Genomic DNA, 22,019 nt, shown 5'->3' with positions numbered 1-22,019 from the left:
CTGATATAGCCTGCTGCCTTCTAAACCCAGTGGCTCCCTACCATTTCTTGCCATCAGCTGGGAGTTGTCTTCTCACTGACCTTCATATCACCATCTCTGTCTTCCTCAGGAGTGCATCCTGACTGTTTTCTCCTAACACCTTTCCAGTATCATCTCAGAAACCACCACAGTACACTTAGGAGTCAGTGACATGGATCCTGCATGGAGCCTGCAGTCCCAGCTCTGCAAAAAAGAAAGATCAGAAATATTCCCCAACTCACTGAGGTATCCTCAGAGGCACCTGCTATATCATTATTCCTGCAAGAAGCTCTGCCTTTTGTAACTACAGTTTTTAAAACACAAACGCACAGAAGTGTTTTTTTAATTAACAGAAGGAGCCATTCAGAGGCTGCCCCACAGCCTTTATTCTGTTATGATCTTTTCTGCACTGAAGACAGGATCTGGTAGCCAGCAGCATTATTGTTTCACACACATTAATTTCAGGTGAAAATTTTATTCCTATCCCATTGTGAGTATGGACATCCAATTTCTGTATCCTTTTCTGTCAGATTCTCTGTAGGAAACTGATTTGTACAACAGCACAGGGTACATCCCCGCCCCAGGTCTATCAACAAAAGGTGTATGAATTGTATTTCCTTGTAATTCATGCATTTTGAAACACTCCCATGACTTCTGTCACATACAGGTTTTCTTGTGCCATGTTGCATGCCACCAAGTACAGAGATCTTCCAAAAATATTGAAACTATTTGCCAGCCAACCATACAGTCTTTGGCAGAGATCTGCCTCATTTTTGTCTGAATGGATCAGGTGAAATCAGACTTTGGGTTTGCAAGAGCAACCCTGGCAAGTAGCAACAACGAACTGCAATGGGATTGCAGGCTGCAGCAGGACAAGGTGAGCAGGCACCATGCTCTGAGATGCGAGAACAACATCCTAAAGGGTTAAACTGGAGACCTGTTTTATTCCACTTATAAATCAGGCTCAAGCCTTAGTATGTTTCCGCCAAAGGTCTGCCAGAAAGAGGCCCTAGAAAACAGGCTCTAGAGTCTGTATGGATACACAGAACTCTGGCCAATTTGATCACAAGTTGACACGTAGCCACATTCTATAGTCAAGCACACGTTTGTTGAGCCGATAAAGATTTGGGAAGTGTTTTGTGAACTTCTTCAAGAAGTGTATCTTGCAAAATATAACACCCAGATTCTGGGGCTCAAGACTACCTGTAAGCTTTAAAGCTGTTGAAGTCTTGGGTCTTTAGTTCTCTGCCAGTATGTAAATTTACACCAGTAATTTTCAGGTGTTCCATAGTCTGACTGGTTTAATGAAGAAAATAGTCTAATAGGAAAAAAACTGTGAGGAAGCAGCTGTCCTCATTTCTCTGTAACTTTAGAATATTTGGTATATGACAAAATGTAGCAAATATCTTGGTTTATAAGCTAAGAGGACAGATTTAAAAACAATCTTTCAGTACCTGAAGTATAAAAATATATCTTTTTAGGAGGAGGAGGAGCCAATGGTGCTTGCTGTAGATGTGCAATAATAAAGCTCTCTTGCAGAGTTAATTCTTAGCATGGAGAAAGCAGGCAGTTTCCTAGGACAGTAGGGCAAGAAAGGTTAAGATGAGATATACGGATAGGTTGGCCCAAAAGGAGTGGATCTGTAGAGCAAAGCAGTAGGTACAGAGGACCCAGACCTCAAAGCGTATGCATTTCTAGGGAGGTAACTTCAGATTAGCTATGGTGTCCTGGACCTCTCTCTTCTGGTGTCCTGGACTGAAGGCCCATCAATGACTGGAGTGCATGAGGTGCACCAGGAGACTAGTTTCAAATGTCCTGACAAAGACTGAGCATTGCCCACCATTCTGGGCAGCCAGGCTGGCTGGCACCTGCCTAGTGCAGATAAAGAGGTTATTTCCACCAGGAACAGCCGTTGTTCTCCCTTCTGCTAGCCTCCTCATAGTAACCGTAGAGCAAGCTAGACTCTCTAAGGTTCTGCTTATTTCCCTTTCAGCTCCCTGTAGAGCTCTAGGGCTGAAGAAAAGCTTCTTGAAGCATTTCCTGTACTTGGCTGTTGCAATCTCAGGCTTACATACCATCCAAGAGCCCTACTTGCAACAAAAGCAGATGAAACAAGAGGAGGCCCTTGGTTCAACTCTGTTGATCCAAATCCATGAGTGAGAAATAGTTTACAGTATCTCAATATATCAGTTCTTCAAACTTTAACTTGCTATTCCTCCTAGAGAGCTGATAAATCTCATCATGACTAGCACTCAGGGGACAAATACCACATTCCTGGCTCATTTTAGTGAAGCTGCTAGAAAAATACCAGGCATCTGAAAGCTTGTAAAACACTTAATAAAAAGGGACAACAACTTTGAAAATTACACCATTCATCATATTAAGCAATATCAATCTTCTGACATTTAATGTCATTTAAAAAAAAAAAATCCACTTGCAAGTTATTTCTGGTCAAATGTTTGCTCACTTTCATATCGTCTTACCAAGCACAAGCCTGAAAATGCTGGCATATTTGGAGAAAAACTGACACCTCTTCAAGTTGTTTTTAAGTGCAGTAACAATCAAAACACATTAAACTTCACAAAAGAAAAAGTTAAATGACATCTGGAACAAAGTTTCACATGCTGCAAATGATTCATGCATTCACTCATGCTTTTCTTATTAAATCCTTAAAATTTTTTTTTCAAAACTTCATTCCAATTAAGAGTGCATTGTTACAGCTTTTTTCTTGCTAAGCAAACTGATGAAAACATGATACACTTATTTCCCACACATCCTCAGTTGCAAAACTTGGTTTATCAGTCCCGCCTGCCACATCTTAGAAGCCAACCGATACAGCTACCAAATACAGAAAAAAAATACTGATAAAACTGCAGCCTCCTTAATTCCAGCTATGGTGTAATTTCCATCTCCTGCTCACATTCTGGAGAGCGGTTTTCACGTCTTCTGTGGTTACTTCTTGGTTACTTTCCGTATCGTTCTGTGGATCTCCTCCTGTTCCCTGGAAATGCTTTCCTGACCCTCCGAGGAGGCAGCTCTCCTGGGTGTCATACCTTCTAACAGGGCTGCAGGCCCCTCTTGCTCCTTTTGGGCACCCTGAGCTGTTTGAGGGAGTCTTCTCCAGCTCTGAGCTCAGTTCCGCTCATTGGACACATGGATCATTTTGTTAACACCCAGTTTTACCGTTCATCACTACCCCATTTCACCCATACCATTTAGGAATCACTCTGTTGTCCCCCATGAGCAGAAGTGCCCAAAGAAATCACTCGGTTTTGCCCCAGTTGCTGTCTTTTCTCCACTGGTCAGAGCTGTTGCTGCTACCCACCGTTTGCTGTGTAGATCCAAACCATTGCATTGCTACACGGCTCCACAGAGGCAGTCAGCAAGGCCCTGGTAAAAAGTTCACAGCTGGCCCATTGAGCGAGAACAGAATTTACAGATAAATTTTTCATGGTTTGGTAGTCTGCAAAACAGAGGATTATCAGTGGCCTGTTGGTCCAAAACACTGAGGAACATCTTTTAATTAAAGCATGAGTGAAAAATTACTTCAATTACCATATCAGACATCATTATCAATAATGGCAACATTTCAAGCACTCTTCCCTACATACGATTTTTTAAACCTCTATGGTGAAAGCACTTTCCTTGCTCACATAGTGACCACCATGCAATTACACCTCACTCCAAACCATTAATCTGACTTTTCAATATCATGTTTTTTGATGATACTCCAACGCTTGGTCAAATTTGACCCATATAAATTGGAAGTCTTCTCCACATTGCCTTTCTGTACTGGCCTCTGCTGGCCAGTTAAGACAATCTTGTCAATATAAATATTGTCAATATAAATACAGATCCATGCTCAGTTGCTACTGTGGTGGCTTGTAAACCTTTTATCCACTGACAGGTCTATACAGGGAGTGTACAAAATCTCTTTAGGACAGAAACATTGAAACAGAGGTTTTGGTCTTTTTTTTTTTTTTTTAATTATTAGGGAAAGGAAACCTTGCTCTTTCAAGTCTAATTCCAATCACTTGGTAACTGGTATCACCTGTGTTGACTTTGATATTGAAGATACATACTCCATGGAGGATGATATAAGGTATTCATCCTCAGCCTGCAGGAAACCTGAGGACTTCTTTGACATGTCCAGTAAGAAGTTTTGGTCCCCAACTGCTCATGCTTTGCTCATGCATAATGCACTTATTTGCAGCTATACTAACTGTGTATGTTCCCTTATAGCTCACACTTCTTACTTCAGATGTCTGGGAAACCTGAAATACCCACCAAATCAGACCTTCAGAGTAACAGCAAAAGCCTGCACCTTCAGCATCTCCTATGGAATAGCTCCTGCCACAGATAATTCCAGGCATTACAACTTTTTCAGCTCTAGTATATGTTATTTGCTCTGTTAAAGAAGGCAAATAAATGTTGCAGAGCAAATTACAGTCCATAAAATGCGCAGAACAAGTTAAAAACAACAACAGAAATTTCATGGACTTAGGTGGCGCATATGGATCCCTCATGCCTAGAAGGAGCATTGATCTGACTCTATAAATACAGAAAAAGTCAGGCACCTCCCCAAAACCTGAAGAAGAAACAAGATCTTCAGTTCTGTTAAAAACAAATTTTAAGAGTGCTGACCCCACCCAACTCCCACCGCTGCACGAATTGCCATATGTGCCATCGCTCAGAACTTCTCAAACTAGGTTGAACGAATCACTAATAATGTGATTTAGGGAATAATCTTTCAGCCTAACCATTATTTCACATTTCTTAAACATGTGGTTATTTTTTTTCTTAGCATTCAGTATATACAATTTATGACGATATCACAGTATTTTTTATGAAAACAATACTATTAACCTGAAAATCTTTATGAACTTTAAGGATGGGTCATTGTAATATTTTGCTAACTGAAATTTCATGTCAAATTTCCCGGCCACCTGGCACCATATGAAGTGACATTTACCTTACTGCACCTTAATGGATAGTAGATCCCATGCTGCCATATGTGACCGTTTTCTGTTGTTTAAAATTCAGTGGACACCGATGGGACTTTGAACAGCTAGTGAGCAATGGCACAAATGCCTTCGTCTGGAACAAGATAGTGAAGCTTGTTAGATGCCTCGGTGACCTTCAGAGCAATGGAACTGGTTGACTTCTTTTATAACAGGTGATTTGTCTCTACCTTCAGATGTGTACTAGAGGCTTCTGCTGACTTAAATGCAAGCCTCCTGTTCCCATCCGAGGTCAGGATTTGGGCTGAGCTACGGCCTGAACAAAAGACTGTGCCTGACGTGCTGTGGCCAGTGTGCTTGTCCTGGCCCAGGACCTCCAGCAGCTTCAGCTTCAGAAACACGTTGTTCAGACATCTTAACTCCGCAAATAAGTTCAGCAGGATGGTGAACTGTAAAATTTGCAACAGAAGCTACTCACATGTTTTGTACTGCATGCAAAGTATTTTACCGTTTCAAAAGCATGGGTGGGTGTGTTCCCACCAGGAGGGGAATCCATAGTTGTGGGCTGGTAAAAGCCTTCATCCATCAGTTGCTTTATAAGGTGACTGTTATAAATTATTTGGGAGGAAAAGGTAGTTAAACAACACTTCTTAAAATATGTGTTGTAAGTCATAACTATTGTGTTTTTATTATGTGTTAATTGAGGAAAGCAGCAGGTTTGAACTCTCCACTGCAAACAAAAGAAAATAAAGTATGTTTTATGGATATGAACTGTAAACTTTAAAACATATCCTGCACCATTAAGAAGGGCAACCTTCCCGTGGGGTCTGCACGACTTACAGGCTTATTACTGAGCAGTTCTGCTTGTTTTCACAGATGTGGAATGAAATGCCTCACAGTTTTGATTTTGCCTGTGCCTTGTTTTGACGGGGTGAGGGGATGATCATGGTTTTACTAAACAATGCTGAAGGTGTATAAAAAACATTTGGAAAGCAGGACATTGAAATCCTCCATAATTTTCTCCAGTGTCTGGGCTCTTGCCTTGGAAATACTGGTGGACTTTCATGATTTCTTCTTCCCATCACCTCCTTCTTTGCCTCACTGTCTTTTCTTTCCCCATCCTTCTGGGAGCTCTTGATCATTCATCTTACCCAGTCTCCATAGTGCGTCAGCAATCCCATAGGATGGAGCACCTCTGTGTACTGACACAACAAATGGGTTCCCAAACTTACAATGACAATAAGAGGGAAAAGACTCTTTCCTAGACACTTGAAAACATTTTCTGTGAAATCTTAAGTGTCATTCAGCAGGTCATACTTGTTTGAGGGCAGTTAGTTCAGGGCTGCTGTGTGGCTGCGGGTCCAGTGACCTCCAAGAAGTCTGTTGGAGATTGTTGTAAAGTCTTAATGTGAGAGCAATATAATGGATGTTGCACAACATGCTAGGAGAAAAGGGAGAAGCTGCTGATGTGCAAGATGAAGAGTAAAGGTATGTGAGGCATGTGCAAGGACAGAAGGGTGAAAGGATGATGGGTTGAGTGGAGAGAATACAGAGGCCTGAACTGGAGAACCAGAAACAGGTCCCAGTGTGTGGGTGGGGAAGACTGCAGTAAATGAGAACAAAATGAGAAAAGAAGCAGAGAAACAGAAACATACGAAGCAGAGAAACAGAAACATACAAGTCAAACTGTGTGAAAGAAAGCAGCAGCAGATGGGTGAGTGCCAGAAGACAGCCTGTTGGGAACCTAATGGGCAGCAGCAGCAAAGGCATTGGGGCAGGCGGTGGATGAGGCAAGAAGAGTGAGAGAGCCCGCAACCAGCTGGACAGGCTAGCAGAGGAGATCCCCTCCATCCCTCAAGCGACAGGAAAACAACAGATTATGGTCTTCTGCTGGAAACAGAAAGTTTCTTTGTTCAGTGGTTTAGAGCTGTTCCCTAGATTGGTAGCAGCCAGGCCTGCTGTGCCCAGCATGGGGAAAGCAATAGCTGTATTCTGTACATGGAAAAGGTACCTCTCTCAATTAACAAATAAATTAGCAGGAGGGATGACCTTTAATGTTAGGTCATTGAGGTGAATTTACTTTAGCCAGTATAGCTTTAACTCTGGTGAAAAAACAGACTGTAATACCTAATCCAATGCCTCGATTTTGCCAACAGAGCTGTTTGGTGTTGAGGGTGGCTGTTGTGTGAACTGCAAGCCCAAGGGAATTGACTTGGGTTGAAAACAAGGCGGGGAAAGAGGGGGAAGCAGTGAATTTAAAAAAAAAGGAAGCAGTGAATTTAAAAAAAAAGGAGGAAATCTTCTTTATAATACAGATTAAAAAGTGTCTGAGGCAATGGTACTCAAGGGCCACTGTTCCTGGCTACTGCTGCTCTTAATGCCTGGGTCATCGTGATGGAAAAGAAGAGCTGCAACTAAGCAAAACCAACAGGCAAGTTTTACAAGGTGACAAAGGTTTGATTTTGCAATCTCACTGGCAATCCGTCCTCAACTCGGCAAACCTGTTGTGTTTAACTGGGGACACAGGATTTAATCCTACTGCTTGTCACGGGTCAGCTATATATGTACAGCATGGTGATGTTTGTAGCCTCAACTGAGCTATGCAGGGAAGTGAGGGTCTAAACGAGGACGATTTACCAGAAAACCACTTCGGTCATGCTTTTCTTATGTACCAAAGATTTTTCGGACTCGATGTCTTTTCCCCAAATCTTTTAAGATGCTTGTTTCCCTCAAGAGATGATCCGCTCTAACTGCAACACTGCACAGTTCAAGCAATGAATCTCCTCATTTTCTCATCCTTTGTCTTGCCATTCCTTACGGTGGCGAAAAAACACGAGTATTTGTGGGTTCGTTCTTTTTCTTTTTCCGGCCGCCGCTCCCGCCGAGGCGCGGGGAGCCCTCAGTTCCGTCCCGACGGCCGCCCCCGGGATACCAGGGCTTTCGGCAACGGTGTGCGCAACGCCGTCTACCCGGTGGGTGCCGTCCGTCCAGGGGGTGCCGTTACCTCTCATCCCCGGGGGCTGGGAGGAGAAGTCCTCGGGCACGGACCCCGTCCAGCACCACCGCCCACCCCCGCCGCCGGCTGCCCCCCTGGGCTGCAGGAGCCGCTGCTCGGCTGCCTGCCGCCGCGGCGCCCCCGCAGGCCGCTGGCGGGAAGGGGTCAGCCCGCGGGCGGCCCCCGGCTAAGGCGGCTCCCCCGCCGCTCCGCAGCCTCTGCCCGCCGGAGGGGCGGCCCCGGGCTGCCCACTCCGCCGGCGCAGCCCTCCCGGGAGCGGCTTCCCTGGGAGTGGTCGGACCCATCTCCCGCGGCCCGGCACGGCCCGCCCTCAGACGCGCCCGCTCCCCCGTGCCGCCGCCCCGTAGGTGGCGGGCGGCGCAGAGCGGCGGCGATGGGGCCCGGCGGCGGGCTGTACGTGGGGCGGCGGGCCGCCGCCCTGCTGGCCGCGCTGCTGCTGGCGCTGCTGGCCGCGCTGCTGGCGCTCGCCGCCCTCTACGGGCGCTGCCGGCAGGAGGCGCCGCCGCCGCCCTCGCCCGCCGGCCCCGGCCGCGCCGCGCCGCCGGGTCCCGCTCCCGCCGCCCCGCCGGGTCCCGCTCCCGCCGGCGGCTCCGGCCGCCGCCTGCCTCGCCACCTCCTGCCGCTCCACTACGACCTGGAGCTGTGGCCGCGGGTGCGGCCGGGGCAGGCGGGGCCCTTCGCCTTCAGCGGGCAGGTGAACATCACGGTGCGCTGCCGGCAGGACACGGACGCGGCGGTGCTGCACAGCTCCGGGCTGCGGAGCCGCGGGGCCGCGGCCGTGCGCGGCCCCTTGCCCGAGCCGGGGGCGGCCGTGGAGGTAGCGGGGCTGCGGCAGGAGGCGGCGGGCGAGGTAGCGGTGCTGGAGCTGCGCGGCCGGCTGCGGGCCGGGCGCCGCTACGTGCTGCAGCTGGGCTTCCAGGGCCGGCTGAAGGAGGACCTCGACGGGCTCTTCCTCACCCGCTACATCGACCAGGGACGGAGCAGGTAGGCGGCGGCGGCCGCCCCGGGGACCCCGCGCCCCTCCGCCGCCGGCACCGGAGGTTCCCCGGCCCAGTGGCGGGGTCACCCGTGGTGTGGAGGCGTCCGGCGCAGCTCCGGGAGCTGCTGCGTCTCCGCGCGTCTCCGCAGGCGGTATTTCAGGCGGTAGCAGGGCCGGACGGCACTTGCGGGAGCAGGTCGTTGTCTTGGGAGGCGAGAGAGATGGCCGCTCCGCACGGCGGGGCTGCCCAGAGCGGGCTCAGCCGTACCCGTTTCCCCGGGTGTACGTCACGGGCTGAAAAGATCTAACTTGTCAGAAGCTGAGGTCTGTGCTCCGTGGTGGTCGCCCTGCTCTCTAGAGGGCACCAGCTAGCTTGCCCTGGCTGTCCTTCAGCAGCTGACTTGGTCCACCACACCGGCCCGTGGAGGCTCGGGAAGACCATGCTGAGACGGTTTGCGAATTGCTACTTGTTTTTAGAGGCTGGTGAGGAGCTGCTGCTCCGGAGGTAGTATGGGAGGGCTTACTGAGGGTCTGTCAGACGGGGGTCTGTCTCTGTCGTAGAGGAAAGAGGCTATCTCAACCGGTCAAGCAACGTTTTCTGGACAAATTCAAGTGTCTCTTTATGTGCCTTTGGCCGGCAGCGAGAGGTCAGGCAATACCTACGCCCAGTTCCTCGGAGCCTCAGTCCGGCTCGGAGTCTTCACCCTGGCCCCACACGTGTCTGTGTAGCACTGACGGCTCCTCACCTCCTCTACCTGTATCTGTGGTGAGCGTGTCTTTACCCAGGATTTCAGAGGTGTGTGTGGGCATGAGTTTAAAGCCGTTGACCACATGCAGTTTCAAAGTGTAGTGGAGTAGGATGGGTGGCCGTGCAGACAGCTGGACTTCGTAGGTGCTGTTGCACGTGAAACTGTTTCGCTGTCATCAGACAACCAATGATTCCCTTAGTGAGCACTCTTAGGATGCTTCCCTTTTTATTTTCTTTTGAACTGCAAAATGAGTGCCGGGGCAGTGTGAGCTTATCAAGCAGTCAATATCTAAAATATCTAAAACATATTTTCACCCTCAAAGTAATGCTTGCTTATTTATTTTTTTGGGGGAATCTTCTCGAGGTGAATTGCATTATAGACTTCTGGATGTGCAACTTTTCAAAGAAAAGTGAAACTTCAGATTATGATTTAAATAGTTCCAGTGGAAGACAGGTTTCTCAAAATAGGTGTTCAAGGAAGAGGCAGATAAATCGCTTATGCTAAAGTTATTTCATTTTTAATAGTGAAAGATGTAGTGAATTGCTGAGGATCAGCAATCAGTGAGTCAAAAGGAAAACTAGAATTAAAATTCAAGTATGCTAGGTTCCCAGCTTATTGATGAGTCCACTCAAATAAACTGTATCTCAGCAATTCATAGACTTCTTGTTCAAGCAGGTAATATTTCGTGACCCACAAGATCCATACATGCAGGTCCCTGTATGATTAATAATAATGTGAAACCACAAAATAAAGTTACTAGTTTTTAATGAAATAGAGGAGGACTGTGTGGTTTTTCTGCAACAATGAGTTGGATTTTCAGCTGCCAGCTCGTGTATAAATCTTTGCTGATACCATTGTCTACCACATCTGGAAATTTAACTTATGCAGACTTTTTTCTTTAAGAAAAAGGAGATAAGTTGGTTAGCCTTAGAGAAAAATGCAGTATGGTAGTAAGTATTTTTAGGAATATATTCTGTTTTGCTTCGGTTGCTATTTCTTCATTCACTGATTGTCATTCACAGGATTATTTGTGCAACTTTTGAGTTAAGGAAGATCTAGAAAAATTTGCTTAACTTACATAATTTTAAGAAATCCAAATAAGTAAGAAAAGAACAAGCACTTAATTACTTAATATTGTATCAGTGTGCTTTGTGCTTCCCTATTAATTCAGTCAAGTCCTATCTAAGAAACACTGAATTACACTATCACATTTTTTGATTCAGACTGTGTAAAATTCAGAGGATCTAAAAAAAAGAAAAAGCTATTGTCTGCTGTGCTGTCACAGTAGAAAATAAGAAAATAATATTTTTAAATCATTAAAATAATGTGTATAGTTCAATTTCAAATTGCTTACAGGGTTTTTGACAATTGTTCCATTTCATTCTTAGCTCATCACGAAGCACTAATGAAATGTGAGACTGCAGTCTGGTTAAAGAGATGCCAGTGGTGTTCAGACATGGAAATAAATCTAAGGAAATCCACTGATTGCAGATATAACCTATTGTTTTGGTTACTCGTTCCTGTCCACACTCCTGATATTCTTGAATGAATTTTGCATATTTTTTCTCCTTTAAAAAGGCTTTCTCTGAATCGAGAGTATGCAACAGTATCTTGTTATTTTTTCCTTCACTAAATTGTCATGACTTTACCAGCCGTTTCCTAATCCGATGGGGTCCAGTTACACTGAGAGGGTTTTGCCTTCCTTTCTTTTAGGGGAGGTGTGTTTTGAAGGATATAGTCTGCAAGCTCTAGCAAGCTGTTAATGATGGAAAAAGTTGGTTTCTAATAGATTATATAGATCAAGAGTGATTTAAAAACATTCAGTGCCCTTCAGCTGTCTAAAGCCTGTTACTATCTGCGAGGAAACCACAATCATCAGCAGACTGTCCTGTAGGTCTTCTAAAGTGTACCTGGCTCTGGCAGACCTTTGAGGTCTGTTTTCTGGGTAAGCTTCTGACCAGCACCTAACTTAGATCAGACAGACAACACGCCATTTATCTATGGTCGTGCAGGCTCCTGTATTTCTTGCATGCACTAGAAGTCTTAGTGGTTTTTGTAATTTGTACTTGTGGAACGGTGCTGGTTTTGGCTGGGATAGAGTTAATTTTCTTCATAGTAGCATGGGGCTATGTTTTGGATTTGTGCTGGAAACAGTGTTGATAATACAAGGATGTTTTTGTTACTGCTGAGCAGTGCTGACACAGAGTCAAGACATTTTCTGCCTCTCGCACCACCCCACCAGCGAGTAGGCGCAAGAAGCTGGGAAGGGCTGTTCTGACCAAAGGGCTATTCCGTACCATATGACGTCATGCTCAGCATATAAAGCTGAGGGAAGAAGAAGCAAAAGGAGGGAACATTAAGAGTGATGCCATTTTGTCTCCCCAAGTACCCATTATGCGTGATGCAGCCCTGCTTCCCTGGAGATGGCTGAACCCCTGCCTGCCCATGGGGAGTGGGGAATTAATTCCTTGTTTTGCTTTGCTTGGGTGTGCGGCTTTTGCTTTACCTGTTAAACTGTCTTTATCTCAACCCACAAGTTTTCTCACTTTCACCTTCCAATTCGCTCCCCTGTCCCACCGTGGGGGAGTGAGCAAGTGGCTGTGTGGGGCGTATTTCCCTGCTGTGGTTAAACTACGACAGGAACCCCTAAGAGACCTGTCGTTTCAGGAGAGTTTAAGCAGAGAAGGGCAAGCTTTCAGTAGACAGATAGATCCTAAAGAGCAGCAAAGTCCCTGAAATGTTTGTTCCATCTGGGCTTTGGCACCAGCTTTTTTCTTGGTCAGTTATGCTCATTGCTTTTGGCAGGTTGGCAGAATTAGCTAGCTGACACGAAGTACTGTTCCCTGCCCGCGCTCCAAGTCAGAGCCGGAGCACACTGGCAAGGTGTTGTGAGAAAGCTGTTCGCAGAGACAGCTATTTTCAGCAGTGCTAACCTCACCTCTGTAGAAAACAGAATACACCAAAGCCTCACTGAATTTCCAACATGGAAATTGTTTGTTATCGCTTTGATCATTGATGACTGCATATGTTTTTACTGTTGTTGACAATTTGTACTACCCACCTGATCAGGTCTTACAGAAAAAAGAAAACTCTGAGAAACAGGAGCACTCTTTATGGATAGTCCACAGCCCATGTCTGCAGTGCTTGCAGGAGCAAAGTAAAAAAGGAAGATGCTCCCACCTCACCAGCACCAAGTATTTGAAATGGGGAATCTGTATTCTGCATTTAGCTGGGAGAGTCCATGCCAAGTTCTGGGTAGGCAGGAAGATACAGAAACCACCTCTGCCCTTCTTCTCTAGCAGTGCTGGCTCAGATGTGCAGGAGGTTTGTTGTAGCATTGTTCTGCATACAGGGCTTGTGCTGCCGTGAATGAGCTCACGTGTACTCCTTCAGGCTTAGAGGATCCCCGTGGAGGGTACCACAAAGTGCAGGCTGTATGTCACTGTTCACATCACTTGCCAAAATCCTTTGAGAATTTTGCTTGGTAGCTGCTCTGCACATGACCTACACAACTTCTATAAAATACTTGACTGAATAAGGCTGGTACTAACAGGCCTCCCAAAACGTAATCAGACACAGTATTTGCACTGATTTTTATCAGTTGCTTCTGCACCAATTACTAGAATGAGGGCAAAGGGGATTAGAAGAGCATCGGTACAGTTAATTGTGCCTCAGAGCAGGGGATCTGAAGTTCTTCTTAGCTCTATTTTATATTAATCTCTGGGTAAGACCATCAAAGGCATGGGACAAAAATCAGAGCCAAGTAACAGGTTTGGTACCATTTTTCTTGGGCTGCATGTTAGTATTGAGTACCGTTCACCTGCAAAAGGGACTGGGTGTTGGGGACAGCCGCTGTGCAGAACAGGATTCTGCCCACTGTAAAACTCCCTTACTTTGAGCCAATTCAGGGTTTGTTTTACAGTTAATTCTTACATATTTTTAAAGTGGAAGAAATCAGATATAAAAGATGTTAACACAAAAACCCATTATGCGATCAAGATTACAAATATCATTATTTTAATGAGAAGGCATTTTTAGAAGAATAACCTTTTTTGCATCAACATAAAACATTTCTTCTACAATTATGCTGTTTTATCAGGTGAAACTGTGTCCATTAGGCATTCATGTATTATACAAGATGCAGTCCTTATTTTCCTTTTCTTGATTTAAGATGCTAACTGAAAAAAAAAAGAACCTGTGTACTATAAATTGTCAAAGATTTAGGCTAAGAGACCCTGTTATCTGTTTGTTTCTCATTATTTAAAAGTATTTTGGCTTTGATTTTGTTTTACTAGGGCAAGGAGGCATTATATGATGCATACGAAGAAAGAAAATGAGATCTATGCACAAAACTGTAGCTTTAAGAGAGGAATTTATTTGTCTGCTTAGGCAATGTTAGGCTTTTTTAAAAATTAGTTTCCTTTTGGGTAATTTGTTTTGTGATAATATTGCAGTGTGGAAAAAAGTTTGCTAGTAATTCAGTTCATGCTAATACCTTCACCTTATAAAAATACATCCCAAAACACAACCAAGAAAAAAGCCCAACAATGACTCATTCTGACAAATGGTATGAGGTAATGTGTGTTTGAAACACCAGTTATTTGTGTAACATGCATGAAACATTCCCATTTTTCTTTTTTATTTGGAGTCCCGCTGAAAAATAACATTTATTCCGTCCTCATATTTCTTTTTTATCATGATGCTTTTGCCCAATAATATGCTATTTTGTATTCTTGAACAAGAATTTCTTGTAGGCAAATTTGCTGTGTCCGCATCAGCTTATGCTGGTACAGAGCCTCCTGAGGCGGTAATCGCACTGCTGCGGGGGAATTTGCAGTCCTGGGGTCGCTCGGTGTTTCCTAGAACCGAGCTGTGACAGATTGCACAACTGGATGCACCAAAGCATACTTTGCAGCACGGGAAGAAGGAGATAGAGTATTTTCAGGGATTGATTCCCTCGATGAAGTGGTCTGTCACTTTTGCTGCTCCTGTGCAACCCTGGCAGAAGTTTTAGTCACTTTCTGTCACTGGACAGGATAAAGGAGAAGAGGAGGTGATACTTCTGTCTCAGGTGGGGCTTTAGCTGCATTCAGCAAGGCAGCTCATGGCTGGCACAGCACACACTTGACTCTGCAGGGGATGAGGTCCATAAAGAAAATCTTCCTGCACTGGCAGGCAAGAAGTCAAAAACACCGTGCTGTTGTCTCTCGAGCCATTCCTCACTTCAAAATAGATGTTGTGGTCCCAGTAGTCACCATGCATCAACATGTGTTCAATGTGGGTTCTTTTAAATTTCAAAAGTCGCTTTATGGTACACCATCAGGTATATCTGTTAAATACAAAATATGTCTATGTTGAGAGTACAGTGCTTTTACACAGTCGTCCTGTTGATACTAACTCAGTTCCCCAACATCAGCAATGAGGATGACATAGTGTAGGTAAGCTGCTGATGCTGTCAGCACTGGGTTGATTAGATTGTCTTTGAGCAGGGTTAGATAGCACAGCTATTGAAATGAACAGCCAAACATCTTTCAGAAGAAAAGGAGGGCTGGCCTTTGGGAACTGGGTGAAAAGCATTGCTGACTTTTGTCAATGGAAGCAGGAAGCTAATGACTCTGTTCCTTGGGTCAGATCACACACAAGGCAGTGTGTTTTCTGTGAAGTGACGCAAATGTCAACAAAAAGCTCATCCATTCATTTCAGGTACCAAGAAAAGAAAATCTTAAAACATGCAAATTTAAATTTCAGACATGGTTTAGTACTACAGATCGTGGCCAGGTGCAGTCATGCTGTGCTTGTAGGGGAGATCTGACTTGTTACTCCACTGTGTAGTGCAGATACGACTCATTACATACTGTTACTTAATGTGTGGATGCTGTCCTGATGGCTCCTGGCTCGTTTGGGATGTCTCTGTGCTAAGCACAAGCCTTTGTGAACCTGGTGCAAATGCACTGCTAGGGAACACCTCAACTACAGGTAAGAAATACTAGCCCTGTGGTAGTACTGAGGTCACTGAAACAGGAGATGATGCCATTCTAGTATGCCCAGCTGCTTGCTACTACTTGGATGACAAGTATGGAGCTTTGAGAACCAGTGCATCATATTTTTTCGAATTCCTGGTAAAGATGCCCTAATGTGAACAGCCCAGATGTACAGCTCTTCTTTGAAACTTTGGCCATGGGACACTGTGATTTATCTTTTGATTCCAGCCAGTGTGTGTTGCAGGAGAAGAGTCAGAGGTCACTCGGACAGATCTGATCTAGTAGTTAGTTTGTGTTGTTCTAATCAGTAAATTTAGGTATGTAAAATATTTAATAAGTACAAATGGATTGGCGATCAATACCAACTGACTAGTGTTGACTACACTTAAAGTTAGTATGGGATACAAAGATTATGGCGTAAGCTTACTATATATGTATCTTAAATGTTACATACATGCAAAAAAGGTCACTTACCAACCCATCAATGTCTGGTGTCCGGTAAGAGATCTCTCAGCCTCGAGGGGTAACTCAAGGGGCGATCACTGCTGTGCAGCCAGCTGCTACGGAGAGGGAGCTCAACGGACCCTGATGGCTGCAGATGTTTATAGTATAAAGTGGTTGATCTGTAGTTGGATTTTCTGCTGTTAATGTAGTTTTGTCCACTTATCAGCACAGTCTCCAGCCACGTCTGTTTTTTGGGTTTGGTGCCAAGTTCTTGCTGATAGCCTCCCACAATAGGATTAACTTTGGTTAGCCCTGCTTGCTGAGCATCTGCCTGGACCAAAGTTCAGTTAGTTCAGACAGGAGGAGTGCATCCACCACAATGTGTCAGAGAGGTCTGCCGCAAGTGAGGCAAGGCTCCATAGCGTAAGGTAGAAAAGAATCCTTTTTAATATTTTCCTGGGCTTGCCAGTGCACTGGAACAGCACTGGTGCTTCTTTCGCTGGCGTTCTTCTATGTGTGATTTGACAGAAGTGTGCGAGTGCATGTGTATGCAGTTATCTAACAGTTATTACTTATTTTTATTAAAATGTACCATTAAAATAAGAGTGCATGCATTAGAGAGAGGAGCAGGTGTACAGAGAGATTTTATTTATTAAATTGAAGTTGGATATTGTATCACTTTTAAGCACTGGTCTGCTGCGTGCAAAAAATTTAATCATCAATTCTTAATAAACAAACTAGAAAAGCTCAAATATTTAAAATGCGATATCTGGAAAAGGCCTGTGAGGGAAAAAAAAAAAAAAAAAGACCTAATTAGAAGAGGCTACTTTTCTCTAGAAGCATCCTAACTGAACTGTATGTTGCGCACGGGAATTTAATCATGGCTTTAAATAATAACCAAACCTTTTCCAAATCTGCATATGTATGTGATTCGCTTGTTGCTTTTCTGATTTGGCACTTTTATGCACTATGTGTTGATTTTTATCAGCTGTAGTGTGCTGGATTCACCTTACTTCTATTTTTAATACAGTATGCTGATTGCCTCCCAACTGGAACCAACGTATGCCAGGACAGTTTACCCATGTTTTGATGAACCTGCCATGAAGGCCACATTTAACATCAGAATTGTCCATGACCCAAGCTATGTGGCTCTTTCCAACATGCCTGCTATTGGTAGGTAAACAGCAAGCAGACTTACGGGTTTTTTCCACCCTAAATTAGTTTTAAAAATGATGTAATTTATCTGAACAGACTGTATCATCTGATACAGCAGTGTTCTGTAGCCGATGTGCTCATGCCTTGAAAATGCACAGAAAATCTGTGCCTTTGAACTTAAAAATTTGGAGACAGCTATTCCTAGTTAATGACTCTGATAGCAATAATCCCATAGTTTTGTCAGTTGTGATGTGCTCTCCTCTGGTTGCTGGAGGTTGCATAGGGCTTCGTTCCTTAGTCAGTGTGTCTGTCTTACCGCACGACATCTGCTTAAAATAAAACGGCAGCCCCAGTATGCAAAGCCTGTAATTGTGGTATGAAGTGATTCCTTTCACTCTAAGTAGATTTTAAGACATATTTACAACATACAAAAAATTGTTTTACCAGGCAGAGACACTATAGCCTCCTGTGTACATGCAGAGTAAGAATGAGAGGACTATATTGCTCTGGAGATGCTCCTCCTGTCCCTTACTGGGGTCTCATGTGGGATGCATGTGGGGTATAAGATTCCAAACAAATTCCATAAATGAGTATTCCTCCACAAATCTGTTGGCTCTCTTGCCTCCTTCTTAATATTTTTTTTTCTGCAGTTCAGTGCCATGAATCTTTATTTTTCACCTAAGTAATTTTCATCCATAAAAAGGAAATTTTACAAGATTTGCATTGAAGCTAAGTAACTTAGGAATTATAATAGGTGGGATCTCTGTGAGAATTGCTTGAAGCATTTTCTTCCCCTGAGAATCTTGTCCATGTACCCCTTATTTAGAAGGAAGGTATCTGATTAAGTATTTCATAATTCTTGGGCACACATGACCTATATTTGAATCATAATAGATGATACATTTTAGAGATAGGCAGCATAGGATAAATTGTCCACAGTTTGCCCACATCCTAAAACTGATGCAGTTTGATATCCTTCCAAGACTTCAGTTAAGAAGCTCAAGAATAGATTTTTGGTGTTTGCATGGAAGGTCACAACTCTGTTACGTGGTGGTAGCAATGAGTTTGGCTGCTTGCCTTCTACCAGAAACATGAAGCTAGTGCAGAAATACAGCATATTGAAGAAAGGTGTTAAAAAAAATGTGGAAAACACAAAATTCCGTGTTTCTTCTGGAGGAGCAATGGTTTTAATATTTCTTTGATATTTTTCCTAGATGTATCTGAAATGAAGGATGAAAATGGAAGCCTGTGGACTGTTACCACGTTTAACACTTCGCTGAAAATGTCAACTTACTTGACTGCTTTTGTGATTTGTGATTTTGATTATGTCACCAGAACCGAGCGGGGAAATGAGGTAAATATGAGGCTGCATAACATATTATAGCAGTTTACAACAGAAGTTGTCTCTGTGGTGCATCATGTGCTTTAGAAGATATCACAGACATTAACTGTGCTTTCCATTCTAAAACTATTTACTTATGTGGCAAAACTGCTAACACTTATCCTGCAGATATTTCTGCAGAAGGCTTTCCTTTAGGACAATTAGTTTATCGTGCTGTCCTGTTCATTTCATACAATTCCACAAGTATGTATGGGCTCTGTATCTTAAAACTTTAGGAGCAGCTACTTAGCAGAAAGTATTGATCATAATTCAGGGTCTTCTTATCTTCTTAGCTGTTTTAGTTGTAAAAAATACCAATTTCCACTGCTGTGACAAACCACTGAGGTTCAGTGCCTTGTTCTTCAAGGTCCTTTGAGAACCAGCATCATGACATCAGTAAGAGCAACACTGTGCTCCAAGCATTGTGTATACTAGTATTTTAACCTTATATTCTGCAGTGGGCACATTTTTAGTCTCCAAAAGTGACTGCTCTCTGTTTGAAGTTTTTTCATGAGTGAGTATTCAGATTTTCTCTTACCCTACAATATCCAAAGCTTTTTGAAGGGAGCTGTACAAAAATGTGCTCCATTGGCACCAGTTGTTTCACTTTCCTTCTTTTGCTGAAACTCAGCAGGGAAGAGGTATCAAGTTGTTCCAAAAGGAATAGTAAACTCAAGCATAAAGCTGTTAAGGGTAGCATATACTTGCTGTCATTAATAAATGACAGCAGTGTTAGCTTCATCGTTAGTTCACTGTCAGCCTACTGGGGAAAGGTGGGACCAGGTGAGGGGACAGTGGAGTGGTGACCTAGGAAGCACTTTTTAGCTCCTTTTTAAAGTGAAGATCGGACATGGTGTGCCATACCTGCCATCCCCTGTATAGAACCTGTTGGATGCTTAGGGCTCTGGCTGTGGTGCCTTTTTCTTGGGCTGATGTGTACTGACAAGGGTCAGCAAAGCCAAGCTTTCAAGCAAGTGTTTTTCAGAGGAAAGAGGCACCACCTGTGTTCTGTGAGATGGAAGGCAGAGGGTATTTCACCCCTTGGTTTCAGAGAGAGATGCTCAATTTATGCCTTCAACAGTATTTGTGTGACCATGTTCATTGTGTCTGTTTTGTCATTTCTGTTAAGTAATTTACAACCTGAAATGCTGGTATTATAACTCAAAGCTCATACTAGGATTAGGATTTTAAGTCTGCCCATTTTGTTTAGGTTTTGCAAAAAGGAGTGATCTGGTCTTTGCATCTTCTCTGAAGTGTCAGCTGAAAAGAGAGGCTCAGAGGCTGAGGATATTCTGTTGACTGAATATGCTTCATTTTTTCCTTTGTAAATTAAATCCTGATGCTTCCCAACTGTCCTCTTAGGGTTTGGCTGTGCAGCTCCTTGTGAGACCACGTATTGCATTTAGATGCAAGAGATGCAGGGGGGGTTGAGCTGCTAGGCACCTGGCATTATCTTGCACCCAGAGATGCATGATGGAGACATAAACCTTTTCTGAGTCAACTCCATCACGTCAGGCAAGCATCTGCCCTTTTCAGTGCCATGACAAAGCAAATGGGCACAGGAGGGGAAAGCTTTGCCCGCTGCTGCTGTCTCTGCTACTCAGAAGTACAGATGGTACATCTGCTCAGATGGCATCTGCTCTCTCCAGCAGCAATGGGAGGCCAGTGGTCTTCTTCAAGCCTTGGGAAAGTTCAAGAGGAGAGATGTGTCTGTTTGGACAACAAATGCTCTCTGAACATCCATTTCTTTCTCTTCAGGGAAAGAGTGTGTGGGCTGAAAGCAAGCTTATTACGCAGACTCACTGGCTGGAATACATTGGCTTAAGACATGTGATTCTAAATAGTTTTACAGCATTTCCCATTTAATAAAAGAAAAACTCTGAGTCCATTTGTCCAGCAATGTATAGCTGGATTCACATTTTGGCCCTTCTGAAGTACAGGAACTCTCCTAGATTTTAGCAGGATTAGGCTCTGTGCCACATTTTGTCAGGTCCAGCAAAACTTGAGTTGGGATTTTTTTCATTAAAAGCTTCATTGCATGGTCTGCTGTGGGCAGACAACATTTTCAAACAATGATTCACAGAAGCAAAGCAAAGAAAAATAAAATATGAAGATTGTCTAAAATAACTGTTCTTTGTTTTATTGCAGATACGTATTTGGGCTCGGAAAGAGGCAATTAAAAATGGGTATGTTGACTATGCTTTAAATATCATAGGCCCAATATTTTCATTTCTGGAAGACTTACTTAACGTCAGCTACCCTCTGCCAAAGACAGGTGAGATTACTTATTTTCTTAAATGGACCAGAAGTGGCTGCTGATGGTGTAACATTCACAGAGGCAATGGGTTCTTTTGCAGTGTTCTGTTTTTACAGCATACCTCATTCATGGAATAAAACTCCTAAGCTTTAAGTCACTGGATTCTCCTTTCTGAATCATGGTTCTTATTAACCTGTAACTCAGCACTCTTACCTTCACATTCTACTCATTCTTTTAAAGCATCGCTTCCTAATAAAGGGGCAGATGGGACTACCGTTGTAGTAGATAGTGGACCGAAAAGAGTTGTTCAGTCATGTGGCTGTTTCTGGGATGCATAGACCATACCAGTCAAGGATGTTGTAGTCCCTACGTCCTATTAGTAAATCTGTGCTTGCTGTAAACCATGTCTCCCCAAAGCATTCCTTGCTTTCTTCAATATGTCCCTGTCTTACCTGTGAGTTGGTTGTATGTTCCTGCACATTCCGTCCCAGAAAAAAAGAATTCTGCAGGAAAACATTGTTTCTACTTAAAATGGACATCAGGTAAGTCAGTAAAGTCAAGCTTCAGCCAAGAAAAAAGAGTGCTATCATGTAGTGCCACCACAGTTTGTTCGCTACTTGTACTTTGATTCCCAAGGGCTTCAGCATAAATATTATGGGAGAACCTGCTCTTCCATACAAATTGGTAGAATACTCAGAGCACAGAAGGCAGTTCTTATTTAAAATGAGTTTTGGACCTGCCCATGATCTGAGCAGATGGCAGGACTGTGGGGGAACAGTGTCCCTCCTTTCTTGACTAGATAATTTTTTGATCTATCAAATATGTATTTTGGCACTTGAAGGAAATAAATTTTCATCTGTGTAAATGTATTATCTACCAGTGTATTTAGAATAACTTGCTACAGATTTTGATTTGCACCAGAATTACTCACTACACTTCTTATGGAAAATGTGATATTTGCAGTCTTCACTCTTTAAATTTTCTTGTCTTAGTAATCACACAAGCTACTCAAGGGCTGTAGACAATTTTGTTTCACGCTTGTGTTCTTCCATTTAGCAGCAATGTCAGTATATTAATT

At 43.8% G+C, this 22,019-nt stretch overlaps 1 protein-coding gene across 1 annotated transcript in view; it reads left to right on the top strand.

Annotated features, from left to right (window-relative positions):
• Positions 1–8,368: 8,368 nt before the first annotated feature.
• The window catches only part of LVRN (laeverin), a gene marked incomplete at both ends in the record, with an annotated part of 40,749 nt that continues 27,098 nt past the window's right edge, over positions 8,369–22,019 (top strand). Inside the window, 4 exons of the mRNA XM_082013104.1 lie at positions 8,369–8,979; positions 17,179–17,321; positions 18,518–18,657; positions 20,833–20,959. Of these exons, the coding sequence (XP_081869230.1) occupies positions 8,369–8,979; positions 17,179–17,321; positions 18,518–18,657; positions 20,833–20,959 (1,021 nt within the window). The remainder of the gene's footprint in view (positions 8,980–17,178; positions 17,322–18,517; positions 18,658–20,832; positions 20,960–22,019) is intronic.

Source organism: Phaethon aethereus, assembly GCF_964289735.1.
Source record: "Phaethon aethereus genome assembly, chromosome: Z".
NCBI classification, from domain to species: domain Eukaryota; kingdom Metazoa; phylum Chordata; class Aves; order Phaethontiformes; family Phaethontidae; genus Phaethon; species Phaethon aethereus.
Note: the sequence above shows the minus strand (reverse complement) of the source record. Positions and strands in the feature narration are given on the sequence as shown.